The following is a 16,006-nucleotide window of genomic DNA, read 5'->3' as shown; positions in this document are numbered from 1 at the left end:
GAACAGCTAAGCTAGAATGGTATAAAATGAGTTGGTGAGAAGCATTCTGACCAGTTTGCTTTCTGCTAAATTGTTAACTAGGGAGTGCTTACCATGAGGTCTTGAAATTCTTATAGCTAATATACAGTGCTCTCCCCCCCACCCCAATCTATCTATCCATCCATCTATCCATCCATGCAAGTCTTGGCGTATTCGGGTCTTTTCCCGTGTAAGATTGAAGAGTATCTTGGCGACGTTTCGACGAGGTCCCACTTGCCATCTTCAGGCTGGCGGCATGAAGCCCAAAACCCAGCCTGAAGATGGCGAGTGAGACCTCGCTGAAATGTTGCCAAGACAATCTCAATCTTACATAGGAAAAGACCCGAATACAACAAGACCAGCATACCTACACCTGTGAAAATCTACGAAAACACACACACACACACACACACATCCCTGATAGAAACAAATGTTATTCGTCATTTGGGGTTTCCACAGTAGAGTTTAGTATTTATAGCTGACTTAAAATAGTGCCCACTTTCACAGAAACTCCCTCTCCCCAATCATTCATCAGTCTGACAAATAAGAGATTTTATATCCCTTTTTAATAGCACAATATAGTGTAAAATGTCAGTTTCAGAGAAAAACCAGACAGAACCTGTTGAAATAAAACTTTGTAATCAGTACAGCAGCAACAAAACAGCAGCAATCTATGTTTTAAGAGAATGAAACTCAAAACGTATCCAGAGGTAGTTGTGAATGAAGAAGGAAAACCTTGACAGACAATATATATTGGAAAAACAACTGTCAACTGCTAACTGTGCTATTTCGAAAGGAGAAAAATCACAAAAACCCAAAGAGACCACGAAGGGAGAGAATTTTGCCATCCTGCTTTCCTTGGTCATGGCAAAGTCTTGTTCAATATAATTTCTGTGCAGAATGACTGAGCACCAAGTGAAAAAACATTTCAGTTGTACGCTCCATTTGTGCACTGGCAGAAGGGGACAGATGGAGTTGGGGGCAAAAAAAAAAGGTGGGGGGAAGGATCTCTGGTTATTGGGGAAAATATGAGAATTTAGGTCAGATTCACCTCAAACACCTCCGCTATGCAATTGTAATTGCTCTGGCCTTAAGGCAGCTGATTGGGGGAGGGCAGCGTGTTGTCAACAAGAATACACAGACCCATTGCAAAGCACTAGATTATTTTTGAACTACTGGAAATTGGGTGAAAAGGGTAGGATAACTTCCTTTCAATAATTCTTGCAAATACCTTAACAGTAGGGGAAAAATAATGTATCCATCATTTTAATGTTGTGGCCTTTATCACACTATACTCATTTCCCCGGAAAAAAAAACAAACCATCCCAATGCTCTCAAATCTTCCTCCTCGGCAAACTTTCTGCCAGTGCCAAGTTATCCTTTTGGAGAGTATTATGGTCTCTCTGAAGTGGAAATTAGGACTGATAAGGAAGAACTAGGCTGTCCACTCTTTTCAACATGAATAAGTGGTCACTATAAAGATTTATAAACCCCTTCCTCGATAAGGAGTGTTCTGGAGAAATAGATCAAAAAACAGGTATAATAGAGAACTACATGAATTGGTAGGCTAAACTCTTAACCCTGTCAAATGAGAGGGGAAAACAAAATATAAAGTTCTCCCATTAAACATTACACATCAAATATGATGGTTGATCTGTTTTACACTGTACCCTAGTGTTGCTGTTTTGACTGTGAGAACGTTGGAGAGATCAGGTCAGGAAAAGGGTGAGGATTCTTCGCTCTTTCCTCAGTCCCAGAACTCAACAAGAAATAGGAAAACTGAGCTGTGAGGTAGAATCAGTTGGCTGTTCTCATTGTTCCTCTTCTGAAGATTCTTGGGAGATGTTGACCTCTTCTTCATCTTTCTCCTACACAGGAAGAAAATAGCATTGGGAAAATCTGCTGCTATATTGTTCTTGTTTTAAGACTAATCCTTATACTGTAGCAGGAGTGAGAAACACCATTCCTCATTGCTGCACAGAGGCAACTGACAATTATAGAAGGAGGAAGGTGGAAATCAAAAGAAGATTTTGATTTCAAGGAATGGTTTTGCTCTTCCCTTTGTAATGCAGACCAGTATGCCCAAGCAAAAACCTGTTTCTTTGTTAGCCTTCATTTGTTGTATAATGTCATCATCAAAGCGCTTACAAAATGAGAAACATCCAAGTTCTAGAGTGTTTGCTTTTGAAGTCTATTCCCATTACGATCACGATGGAGCCTGGAATTTCAATTGTCAGCAGTTGCAGTTGTAAATCAATGCATCATATGACTGGAATCAATTTGATGACCATTTCAACGTCAGTCTTAAAGCATGTTACCGTGGCCATAAAACAATGTGATTAAGCAAACCACATTGTTAAATGAATCATGTGGTCATTAAACAAATCCATTCTTCCAAATGCGTGTTTTTTGCCCAAAACTGGCAAAAACATATTGCATTTGTTGTCACCTGACCATGGGACACTGCAACTGATTGGAAATGTGAGCAAACTGCAATGCATGCAAAATGCTATCATGTGACTGGAGGGACATGCATGTAATGGCAATTTTAATTCTGAGAATGGATCATAAAGAGCTTTTTAAGAGTTTCCTATAACTTTGAACGATAGTTAAATGACCAGTTGTTAAGTTGAGGATAACTGTACTCCAGAACACAGGCAATTTATTTTATAACTAATTGGGATCATTTCAGAAATTGAAATTATCAATTTCTCAGAATGTGGGACTCTGAAGTCATCTTAAACCCTAACCATTAAGTTCAAACCGGATTTCCCAAAACTATTCTCACTAAGTGACCATCCAGTCTACATTTGAAAACCTGCAGCAAGGGGGAGTCCATTCACTGTTCTAGACAAGTAGTTCGACTGCATATAATTCGTTCCCTTTGGAAATACCTTCTAATGTTCAGAGTGAAAAACGGCCAGTTTTTCGTTCATTTCTGTCCTCCCCAGGAGCACTCTGCAAGACTCCTAAAGGCTATGCACAGCCATTTTGGTGAAGGGGGCAGGGTTTCAGGAGGCAAAAAATGCTGTATTCAGTATTTAAGATGCACCCATATTTTCAGCCTCTTTTTTGAGGGAAAAAAGTCCGGCTTATACTCCGAAAAATACAATAATAACTGCGAGTTCATTTAAGAACAGTGGCAAGAAAGGTGATAAAATGGGGCAAAATTAACAACTTAACAACTGTCTTGCTCGGCAATGTAAATTTTGGGCTCAATTGTGGTGATAAGTTGAGGATTACCTCAGGAGCTTGTTTTCAGACTCTCTTATTCTTTTTTTTCCCCAGAATTTTTTTTATTTTTTACTCTCTTACATAGCATTTTAAGTATACATTCACATAGTTATTCTTCTTCTATACATTTATCATTCTTATACATTTGTTATTTCATTTAACAATAGGTTATAATATACAGTTTGGGTTGTTTTATTTACCATCCCTTCTTCCTGTTGTAACACCACCTCATTTTCCCTTTCTTTTCTCCCTCCCTCCCCTACTTTCTTCCTTCTTCCTCTCCTTAGGTTTAGGTTTAATTTATTTGTATGCCGCCCTTTTCCCTGAAGGGACTCAGGGCGGCTCACAACTCAAAAGGGAGGGGAAATACAAACAGAGTTACAAAAAACATAAAAACCATACATAGTTAAAAGCACAACAATCATACCATTCGAGGTGGGGCAGCAAGTCTTTAGCCCCAGGCCTGTCAGAACAGCCAGGTTTTAAGGGCTATGCGGAAGGCCTGGAGGGTGGTGAGGGTACGAATCTCCACGGGGAGTTCGTTCCAGAGGGTCGGAGCAGCCACAGAGAAGGCTCTCCTCCGGGTAGTCGCCCGTCGACACTGGCCGGCTGATGGAATTCGGAGGAGGCCTAGTCTGTGGGATCTAATTGGTCTAGTGGAGGTAATTGGCAGTAGGCGGTCTCTCAAGTACCCAGGTCCAATACCATGGAGGGCTTTGTAGGTGACAACTAGCACCCTGAAGCGTACCCGGAGATCAACAGGCAGCCAGTGCAGCTCGCGGAGGATAGGTGTTACGTGGGTGAACCGAGGCGCACCCACAATCGCTCTTCCCCTTCCTTCTTCCCTTGCCTTTCTCCCACTCCCCTTCCCCTTCCTACCCTCTCTCCTTCTCTTCTCCTCCCTTCCATCCTCCTCTCCTCTTTCTTCTTTACCCCATCTTTCTTTCTTTCTTTCTTTCTTTCCTTTCTTTCTTTCTTATTATTGTCGGTGTCTCTTTCCGGCCTCAGTTTATATTTCCTTGGGATGATATTTCCGCAGACCCAAATATAATTTGATATAATTTCTTATTGCCTTACCTTCGCTAATCTATCCTTGCTATATTTTCCTACACTTTATATCTCGCTTTTGGATGTATACTTATATATTTAATATTTTCTTTTCTGTTTTCCCCTTCTCCCCCCCCCTTTCCATTTAACAGTGCCTCGTCTGGGTTCTATATCTTCTCCCTATTTTCTTTTCTAGTTTCCTTTCTCTAGCCAATCATAGAATCTTCTCCATGTCTTGAAGTACTCTGATTCCTCTTTATCCTTTATTTTCATTGTCCACCTATTCATCTCTGCATAATCTAATATCTTTTTTATTATCTCTTCATCTGTTGGTAGCTTATTTGATTTGCAATTTTGAGCAAATACAATTCTTGTTGCTGTAGTTACATATATAATCAAATAGGTATCCTCTTTCTTGAATTTCTCTGGGATAATACCTAATAAAAATATCTCTGGTTTAAATTCTATTTCTTCTTGTAACATTTTCTTTAACCATACTTTTATCTTAGTCCAATATCCCCTTGCTTCTGCACATGTCTACCACATATGATAATAGGAACCTATTGCTTGTTGACACTTCTAACAATTCACTGATTTGTCTTTAGACATCTTTGCTAATTTTCTGGGTGTCATGTGCCATCTATAAAACATTTTGTATAAGTTTTCTTTATAGGCCGTTGACATGGTTAATTTATAGTTCCTTTCCCATAGTTGTTGCCACTTTTCTAGCTGAATCGTGTGGCTAAAATTCTTTGCTCAAGTTAACATTAAATCTTTAACCACTTCTTCTTCTAAGCTAGTTCTTAATAGGTAGCTATATAGTTTCTTAATTATTTTTTCTTTCATTCCCATAAATATCTCATCCAGCTCCGAAGTTCCTAATTTAAAACCGTATTTCTTTTTATCTTTTTCATATCTTGCTTGTATTTGCAATTGTGGAAACCATCCTATATCAATCCCTTTTTTTCTAATTCTTGTTTGTGTTTTAATTCCCCCATTCTGATAAAATATCTTTATATGTAATGATATTTTTCGTACTACTAATATTTGGATGTGTCAATGCTTCCATTGTTGAAAGCCATATTGGTATTTCTAAACAGTATTTCCCTTTCACTCTATCCCATATTATTAACAATCCATTCCTTACATAATGTGTTTGAAAATAGCCATATACCTTACTTTAACCATACCACAAAAAAGCATGCCAACCTAGTTGCAAATTGTGACCTTCCAATGTCAATAATCTTGTATTACTCAGTAGAATCCATTCTTTCATCCAAGCTAATCTCACTGCTTAATAATACAATTCCCAATTTGGTAATCCAAATCCACCTCAAATTCTTGCATCTTGCAACATTTTTATACTCTCTTTTCTGAAGCTACTCCAGCTTTTTTGTGTCTCTGCCTAAGTGCAGGGCCTAGACCTGGACAAAAGGTATTCAGGAAAGACCTAACCAACATTAACACACAATGGAACTAGTGAAACAAACCTAATGATCATATGGATAGGAGGTTGGCATAAAATAATGTTCCACTCAAACCCCTAACAAAGTGAGCTGCTTCAAACACAGAATTCATCTTGGACTTTTGAGCTGTCATATATTCAAGCTGCCACAAGAGGGATAGAGCAGCATTAAAAACGAAACAAAAAAATAAGGTTTAAGCTCCCTCTGCGGTCTCCTTAAAAGTTTATCCTACCCAGCAAGTAAATTCCTAATATCCACACTCTTCTAGGCCTAAATAAACAACTATTTGTATATGAGGGGAAAGATTTCTTTCTGGAGGTCTCTCTGGCCTGCTCTTTTAAAATTAAAACAAATGCTATTGGAATGAGATGAGTCACACTTGAGTGCATGTGTGAGTCAGCAATCTTGACTTCCTTGTGTTTCATTCATAAAAACACACATTTAAACCACTGTGGAATGTGCCTGCCAAGTCTGTTCAGCAACTTGTAGGGCAAGAGAGATCATTTAGCAAAGGAAGGAAATAATCAACTCTACTTAACCTCTCTCCTTGCTAAAAGACGACACACAAATAAAGGCTTCATTTCCACTCAAGCTCAAAAGACAAGTGGAATGGATCATGAAACATTTGAAAGTTTGCAATTTAAATGGAAATATTATTTTAGTGGAATTTAATACATCCACATGATATTATAGATAGAGGCAGAGCAGATTAAATCCTAAATTAGTTAACAGTTCTTGGAAGTAACCCAATGTCAGTGTTAAAGAGAAAATGACCATATTCTTTGGTTTACTATTTTAATTTTCATGAACTGCCCTGCTGCAGTTTTCTTCAAAGAATACTTTATTATTGTTCTTTCCCACATACCCTACTTCTAAGGAAGGGGCTTCAAAAATAACAGCATAATTTGTATAGTTGAACTCATGTATATTCTGGCTGAATATCAATGTTAGCAGAAAGGCAAGCATAATGTAGCAAGTGTGACATTTTAGCAATTGTTGCAGAAAGCATAAGGTTTCTTATTGCCAAACATCCAAGTTTTAAAAAATTAAGGACAAAATATGCAATTTATTACATTTTTTTGTATTTGTCTATGTCATGATTTAAAAGAAATGGTTTTTAAAGTGATCATTGCAAATCTGATACCCCATTTTGAAATGCTGCCTATCTACTTATTAAGAAAGCTTGCAATTAGCTGTTTCTGGCAAGGATTGCTCCTTATACTTTGACAACTGGTGACAAATGTGAACTGCAAAGCCATCAGCCACTTTTGATATTCAGACCGATATGGAGTGAGCAGCATGCATCACATTCTAAATTAATGGCACAACCTGTTTTGAATATTTTCAATTTGTTTGTAAGAATAAATGGGATTGTAACAAAAACATTTGTTATATCCCCAACTCCTTCAATAAATGCTCTTTTCAAGGGCTCTACCCAGCCAGGAATCTTTTGCAGATATAGTTTAGCTTATTTTAAAGGGAATCTATTCTCTTTATAGCTGGGCTACAAATGTAATGCCAACATCCAGCATTCCTGGGCAAGATCCAGTAACACTGATATCTGACTATTTTTCTCCACAACTCACCTCATCCATAAGGTCCCAGATAAATTTCCTAGAGCGACCTCAAGAATGGAAGTCTACTATTGGCAATGTCATTCTGAATGCACCTGTGGATGCACTACTATTTTGTTAAAATTGAGGGAAATTCCCATCAAAATATATGGCAAGCATCCTATAAAGCAGATTATCAGCTTCCAATATTATGTTTATTTCTATGAATAGCTTAACCGGACATTCCCAAAAATAAAATAGAAAAATATAAATATTGTATCTGAACTGAAAAGAAACCGGAATAGTTGAAATCTGAAGTTCAGACCTGTGCCTCGAAACACGAGCTCTGACTAGAAATAACACAATAATAAACTGATGGACTACGTCTTAGGGGCTTAAAAGTGTGATAAAAGCTTTTGTCTCAGTTTGTCTTGTGATAAATGACTGTTTTGTGACAGGCCATATGCAATGAAGTGCTCTTTGTGATTGGGCAAACCTTCCTTGACAGCCATTTTATGACTCCCCCCCAAACATCAAAATATCAAAAATGTCAATTCTTTCAGAAATGGTTCATTTACTATTATTTCTGAGCACAAATTTGTGATATTTGACAAACTAATTTAGTAATTAATCTGGTACAAAGTATATTTGGCTTTCCCACTTTAATTTAACACGATGTCCTCATTTCAAAGTCGAATTTTATCTGGGTCTCTATAGGAAATTTAAAATGGCCACCTGTAAGGTAAATCCCAATCTTGGTGAGTCACTGATTTAAAGGGACTTGCCAAATATTTCTCCAAAGAACATCTAGCCTTTTTTGTTGTTGTAACTTTTATTATAAGACGCATAGAGATAAACATTAAGAAGATATACTTCTGTCTGCATGAAGAGGGTATAATGGAACATAATCATCATCAGAAAGAAAAAATAATCAGCAATTATAGCAAAGTCAGACAATCTTGCCTTGTGGTGTATAAATGTAACACAAAAGATGGAGCACATGATTTTATTAGGATCAATTGGAAAACCTTATTTTTGGGTGGTAAATTCTTGAATGTAGACCAGAATCTCTTCAGGGATTATCAAAAAGAACAATTGCTTTAAGCAATCAAGGCCAGATGAAACTGACTGAAACTCACTCTGCAAGAATGCCACTGTGCTAGTTAACAGAACAAGCCACTTCCTGTTACTCACTTCAGGGCAAGGAGGAATAATTATAAACTGAAACACAACATGTATAATATGTTGAAAACATAGGATTAAAATCAAAATAAACCTCAGAAAACCTAAGCAATCAGATTTGGCTTTGATAGGCAACATACTCTTGAAATTTCCAATAAAGAAGCATTAGGTTTCTTTATGTTGCATCAATCATTTCTGGAAGAGTTTCAAAAACTCATCAGATCCATAAGAGAATTGCATCTCAATGGATACTGTTACAGAAAGATTCAAAAATTAGAATAAACCCAACAAAATGTCTCAGTCCTCTTATCTGTCTTTTTATCATATATTTTTCACCTGACATGGTAAACCTGTCTCCTGTTGAACATTTTGGTAAAGTGGCTATTGGAGAAGAATCAAAAGCACTGTCAACTCATATTCTGAGATGGCACTAAAAGTTGGTGTTAGGGAATGATACCACCAATTTGTTCTTCAGACCTGGTCCCTATTCCTACATGCACCATTTCCATCACCAGGTGCAAGCCCTACCAAAGTAGGCCAAAATGCATTACTTTTCAGCCTAGTAATGGTGGAAAAAAATCTATGGTTATATTACATTTTACTAGTGGAAAAGCTAAGACATAGTTTATAAAAGGCTTGGGTCAGAAAATTCCATTAGCAAAATTCCAGATTTGTGAACAAAAGCTATAAACAATACACAAACCTAAATATGACAATATTAATTACATTCATCTCTCTTAATCTAATAATTTCCCCCATCCAATGTAACCCACTGGTTGCAAACAGATAGATATTCAAGAGAATAAAACAACCTCTCTCCCCCCTTTATATAGATCCTCTTTTCAAAATCAACTTACTGTTTTTTTCGGTCGACCTCGAGGCTTCCTTCCAGGTGTTGTTACAGCAGCTTTCTGGAAAAGGAAGACATAAAGATTATCTTTAAAAGAAGGCCAACATTTCAAGCTATCGCCATCCACATGAAACTGACATTGGTTTTAAGACTGGTTTGTATTTTTTTATTAATTAAAAGGTTGTTGTGATATTGGAACACTTTTGTTCAGAAGGAGTCCATGAAAAATCAATACCAGTAGCTGGCAATGTTTCTTTTAAAATAATAAATTTTAAATGAAACCATTCATTTTAAAATAGAGTGTTTTAACTTAGCAAGTTCCAGATGTGTAGGATGAACCCCACTATCACAATCTGAGTGTGTGAGAGTAGCAGGAAAAAGTCATAGAACTGGTGACCATTTGGTACTATTTTATATATGGTACTATAGTATATAAATACTAGAGCTTTGGCTATTAAGTTACAAAGAGAAGTCCAAACAAATTTGATTAAGGAAATAACCAGAAGACTAATTCCACAAATGGCAAAAGAAATAGGACTACACTATTACTGGAAATACAGAGGTTGAGATATGAAAAATAATAATAAAACACTAGTTAAATTTAGTTAAAATTAGAGCATTATGTTAAAAATGTAGTGATAATGGATAAAGTTAGATAAATAATTGATAATGATAATGTATACAAATGTATTGGTTTGATAAGAGGAAATTTGGTATAAATTTTAAATGGTGAAAAAAGGGGGAAAAGTAAGTTAAACTTACTCAAACTATTGTTAAATAAATGACTGATAATGATAATAATGTAATAATTTGTATTGATGTGATAAAAGGGAAATTGGGTATAAATTGTAAACAATGATTAAGAAAAGTGGTCTATTAAACATAATTAATTTTTATTTTGAATGTGTTACAAAGATATAATGTGGCTGGATCATACTGAAAATAGATAAGGGAATGCCATTATGTGGTTTTGTTTTAAATTTTGGAATGTTTGTTATAAAGGGACGTTAAAACAACTATAGTCATATGAAGGGTGAGGTATGATGATAGCTGTATATATAAATATATTTGATGTAAAATATATAACTTGATATGAATCATAGGTGATGATTGTGGAAGAAATGCACAAACGTTCTTTGTAACCAATTGACACACTTTCTACAATTTGTAATGGAAGATGATTTTAAGGTGTTTGTTTGTGTTCGTGTGTATGTATGTATGTATGTATGTATGTATGTATGTATATGTATATGTGTATGTATGTGTGTGTATATATATATATATATATATATATATATATATATATATATATATATATGTATATATGTATATATGTATATATGTATATATGTATATATGTATATATGTATATATGTATATATATGTATATATATGTATATATATACACATATACATACATTAAAAGGAAGAAACAGCCGAGATCTCACATTGCTCCTGGAAGCACCAAGCCTGAAGATGACAAATGAGACTTCGTCGAAACGTCGCCAAGACACCTCCAATTTTACGCGGGAGAAAACCCAAATAACTAGAGACCTACATACTAACACCCGCGAAAACCTCAGAAAACACACACACACGTATGTATGTATGTGTGTGTGTGTGTGTGTGTGTGTGTGTGTGTGTGTATATATATATATATATATATATATATATATATATATATATATATATATATATATATATATATAGTGTTGTATTTGTGCTGATATATATTTAAATATATATAAATTATAATCTGAGGATGTGATTCATAAACTTGAATACTTGGGTTGGCAAAAATATTTTTCAGTTGGCCTTGGTCCTGTCTTTTGGCATCAGAGCCACTAGTCCCTCCCTTGTTATTCTTCACCATCACTGCTACTTTCAACAGGAGCCATCTGGGTTCTAGTACCATGACTCAGAGTATGCAGGATATGAGTCGTATATTTTCAAGAGAGGTTTGAAACCAAATACAAATACACACTTGTGTTCATGAAACCTACAAATCTCTTTCCTACTAAAAGTCTTTCCTAGCATTTTTATATACTAGGCAGGGGTCAGGAAGAGGACCAACATCTGCCCTCTTACCATAATCTGACTGGCCTTTTAGATAGTTAGTAGACTGCCAGGTCTTTGCTTTTGGTTACAGCATCCCAAAACATTCTTACTCTGTATACAGCCCAGTTCCATTTTTCTGCTTTAATTGCAGTAAGGCAAACTCTGGATGTGTAGTTCAAAGCAGAAGGTTATTTAAGTGCCAGGTTATTCCACATGCCAAACATCTTGTCTGAAATAGTTCCAAACACCAGATAAGGAACTATCACTTGGATACTGGATCATTTGGATACTGGAGTAGAAAAGTGCTTTGGGAAGTAGATCCATTATGTCCATGGCATGTTGCAATCCCATTTAACTATAGAGAGGCAGCTGTAGGAGACACTGTCAGGCCAAGAGCAAAAGCTTGGTATTCACAATAACCTGTACTTACTGAAGAGCATGGTTATAGCTATTTTGGATTCAAAAGGCCCCAGGAACATACTTGTTCTGTATAGTAACAGCAACAATGTTAAAGAGCTGACTGCTAGGAGGAGGTTGCCCATTAGCAAAGGCTAAAAAATATTCCTGCATGATGCTGAGTACTATTGTTGTATGCAAATATATCTAATGTTTTCTCCAAATCACAGAATAGGCTCGTTATGGTCACTTCAGAATCGGAACAGAACATTTGTAATTCATATATCGGTAGGAACTGGAAGCCCCTTTTTAATAAGGTCTTGCTGTTACTCTTGAAAAAGAAAACACAATGGCTGCAGGGAGCCAGATGCATAACAAACAGAAGCAAATGTCTCCAGAACTTGGTTCATGATCTCTTCTTGCTACATTTTATAATTTGAACAGATGGTGATAGGCTTGGGCTAAGCTGAGGTGTTCACTGAAATAACCTTGGCAGCTTGGCTGCCAAATCAGGATCAAGCATCTGTTGCTCCAAAGCATCTGGAACAATGAAGATTCTTTTTGGTATCTACTTGAACAACTTGGAGAGCGAGCGGGTGAAGAAAGACCATCCCCTGTATGGATCAGGCCTAGTATTTCTGATTGCATATGTAAATAGCTGCCAGGTTATCAGCTCTGGGATCATTTATTCATTTCCTTGCTTTATTCCCAACCTTCACTCAGTTTCAGCCATACAGCACCTGATATACATCAAGCCTTCCTTCCTAACCAGCATGCAAATGGCACAGTCAATGTGCCATTAAGGATTGGCAATCATATAACAGAGAAAGCTAGATCGTCAAGGTTTCCATATTCAGGGGGATGGGAGAGAGAGAAGCTACCCAATCCAGAAAACTATAATCTTCCTTCTGTGAGTGGGACATATCCCTTTCTATTCTTTACAGATTTACGAACTCCAGCTGCTCGGAGACAGACTTGCATGCATGCACACAGACACACACTCACAAGCAAATGTCACCAGCTGTCCAGCTAATTCAAGTATCTTTCACTCAAAATCGTAGATTTGGATGTCAATAGAACTCAATAGAGGCCTGGCTGCAACTGTTTGAAGGTAAGGAGTAGGGCTGGGACCCTAGCTTTAATTTTTACCTGTGCACCTTGGATTGCGTGGTGTCTTAATTAGGTCTTATTTGGGGGGTAGGGCTTATTTTGGGCACATGTTTAAAAAAATCAAGTTAGGACTTACTTTCGGGGTAGGTTATATTTTCGGGAAAACGCCGACAAGTGGTGGGTTTGTTTGGTTTTTTTGCAGATTTCTCATTCTCAGTTAACAGTTAACAAGAGTGGTGATGAAATCTGGAGATCCTCAATACTGTTGTTTCCTAACATATGTATTCATATAGGTTTAAAGCAGATGTTATTTCAGAAAATGGTGTCTCTGTCATCTGAATATTTCACAGGATACTAGTAAAATTGATAAGAGGAAAACATATAAGGCAGAATTCACATCAATAGAAGGGTGCTCCTTTCCACCCATATTTACAAATTCTACCTTTCAAAAACTTTCCAAATATTAGGAGACAAAACCCCATGGGAAGTTCCCCTGCACATGCGTGCTGGTCGTTTCTGCCTCTAAGGGCAGTGCTCATCTCTGTTTCTAAGCCGAAGAGCCAGCGCTGTCCGAAGATGTCTCTGTGGTCATGTGGTCGGCATGACTCAATGCCGAAGGCGCACGGAGCACTGTTCCCTTCCCACCAAAGTGGTCCCTATTTTTCTACTTATATTTTTTTATGTGCTTTCAAACTGCTAGGTTGGCAGAAACTGGGACAAGTAACAGGAGCTCACCCCGTTATGCAGCACTAGGGATTTGAACCGCTGAACTGGCGACCTTCTAATCGGCAAGTTCAGCATCTTAGCCTCCACGTCCTATGGTACTTTAGGTCCTATTTTATTATCAGATGAAAAACCAGACCTAGAATTCTTATATTCTTCTTGTGCTATCCAGTTTTATCCTAGAATGTTAAAAAATATCAAACTGATATGCACAAATAGATAAAGAATTGGAAAATGTTATATTTAAAAGAGAAAAAAAACCAAAATGGAAGATACAATAGTTCATTTGAGAAAAAAAGAGAAAATACGTAACTTATTATTATTATACAATTGTATCACAGTGGCCAGTTGTTTCGCCAGATTTGGCATTGGTTACTAGTTGGGCCCCATCCAGGGGCCTAGGACGTCGTAACATGCGTGCAGATCCAAGCAGTGAGGCTTTTTGCATTTGACTGATGGTGATTTTGTCAATTTTTAACTGTTTTAAATGTAATCCCAGTGCTTTTGGAATAGCACCCAGTGTGCCAATTACCACCGGAATTACCACTGCTGGTTTGTGCCATAGTCGTTGAATTTCAATTTTTAAGTCCTGGTATTTTGTGATTTTTTCATGTTCCTTCTCGGCGACCCTGCTATCACCTGGTATTGCGATGTCTATGATTGTGACCTTATTTTTCTCAACCAGTGTGATGTCTGGTGTATTATGCGCCAGTATTTTGTCCGTTTGTATACGGAAATCCCACAAGATCTTGACCATCTGATTTTCGGTGACTTTTTCAGGCTGATGTTCCCACCAGTTTGTTGCTGTTTTAATATTATAATTTTTGCACAAATTCCAATGGATCATTTGTGCTATTGAATTGTGCCGCAATTTATAATCAGTCTGAGCAATTTTTTTACAGCAGCTGAGGATGTGATCAACAGTTTCATCAGCTTGTTTGCAAAGTCTGCATTTGGCATCATCAGAGGATTTTTCGATTTTGGCCTTAATGGCATTTGTGCGGATAGCTTGTTCTTGGGCAGCCAGGATTAGTGACTCTGTTTCTTTCTTTAATGTACCTGTTGTTAACCATAACCAAGTTTGTTCACTGTCCACTTTATCTTTTATTTTTTCCAGAAATTGGCCATGCAGTGCTTTGTTCTGCCAACTCTCCATTCTTGATTTTATCACATGTTTTCTGTATTCTTGTTTCGTCTGTTGGGCCTTCAGTAATTTTTTGTTCTTTACTTCAATTAATAGATGTTCTTGACTTTCTTTTAAATAATCAGCCAGTGCATGTTTTTCTTCTTCAACTGTTTGCTTCACTTGTAATAATCCTCTGCCACCTGATTTTCGTGGCAGGTATAGTCTATCAGTATCACCACGCGGATGTAAACTGTAGTGCATTGTCATTAGTTTCCTGGTTTTTCAGTCCAAAATGTCCAAATCAGCTTGTGTCCAGTTAACTATACCAGCTGTGTATCTTATAACTGGTATTGCCCAGGTATTTATGGCCTTGATTGTATTTCCACCATTCAATTTAGATTTCAAAATTTTCCTAACTCTGTTGGTGTACTCTCGCCTGACAATAGTTTTTACTTCTCCATGCTTGATGTTATCCAACTGCAGAATGCCTAAGTATTTGTAGGCTTCATTTTTGTTGCATTTAATTAATTGGCCATTGGGCATTTCAATTCCCTCACATGCAGTGATTTTGCCCCTTTTTATGGATACAGTGGCGCATTTTTCCATGCCAAACTGCATTGAAATATCGGTGCTGAATACTCGGACTGTGTTTGTCAATGATTGGATTTCTATTTCTGACTTTCCATAGAGTTTCAAATCATCCATATATAGTAAATGCGAATTTTTTCCAGCTTCTTTGGCTGTTTGGTAGCCTAATTTCATTTTTTTTAAAGATTACTGATAGTGGGATCATTGCGATGATGAAGAGAAGAGATGAAAGTGAATCACCCTGGAAAATTCCTCGCTTGATATTAACCATTCCGTAGATCTCATTCCCTACTGCCAACTCAGTTCTCCATTGTTTCATTGCCTTTTCAGTAAAGGATGTAATATTTTTGCTAATGCCAGTTGTTCCTAAGCATTTTATGATCCAACTATGTGGCAGTGAGTCAAATGCCTTTTTGTAATCAATCCAGACCATATTCAAGTTCGTTTTTCTGTTCTTACAATTTTCTAATCTCATTTTATCAATTAGGAGCTGATCTTTTGTGCCCCTGCTCCTTCTTTTGTTGCCTTTTTGCTCTACTGGCAAGATGTTGTTTGTTTCCAAATAATCCATCATGTTATCTGCAATAATGCCTGTGAGTAATTTGAAGGTTGTTGGCAAGCATGTTATTGGTCTGTAGTTTTCAGGTGTTGTTCC

General features: G+C 37.0%; 1 protein-coding gene across 1 annotated transcript in view; it reads right to left on the bottom strand.

Annotated features, from left to right (window-relative positions):
* Window positions 1–566: 566 nt before the first annotated feature.
* Window positions 567–16,006, bottom strand: part of HMGA1 (high mobility group AT-hook 1) — a 34,784-nt gene continuing 19,344 nt past the window's right edge. Inside the window, exons 4-5 of the mRNA XM_032218868.1 lie at window positions 9,358–9,411; window positions 567–1,886 (exon numbers count right to left, since the gene is read on the bottom strand). Of these exons, the coding sequence (XP_032074759.1) occupies window positions 1,830–1,886; window positions 9,358–9,411 (111 nt within the window). The 3' untranslated portion in view covers window positions 567–1,829. The remainder of the gene's footprint in view (window positions 1,887–9,357; window positions 9,412–16,006) is intronic.

Source organism: Thamnophis elegans, chromosome 5 (assembly GCF_009769535.1).
Source record: "Thamnophis elegans isolate rThaEle1 chromosome 5, rThaEle1.pri, whole genome shotgun sequence".
Classification (NCBI taxonomy): domain Eukaryota; kingdom Metazoa; phylum Chordata; class Lepidosauria; order Squamata; family Colubridae; genus Thamnophis; species Thamnophis elegans.
This window is presented reverse-complemented; position numbering and strand designations above follow the sequence as displayed.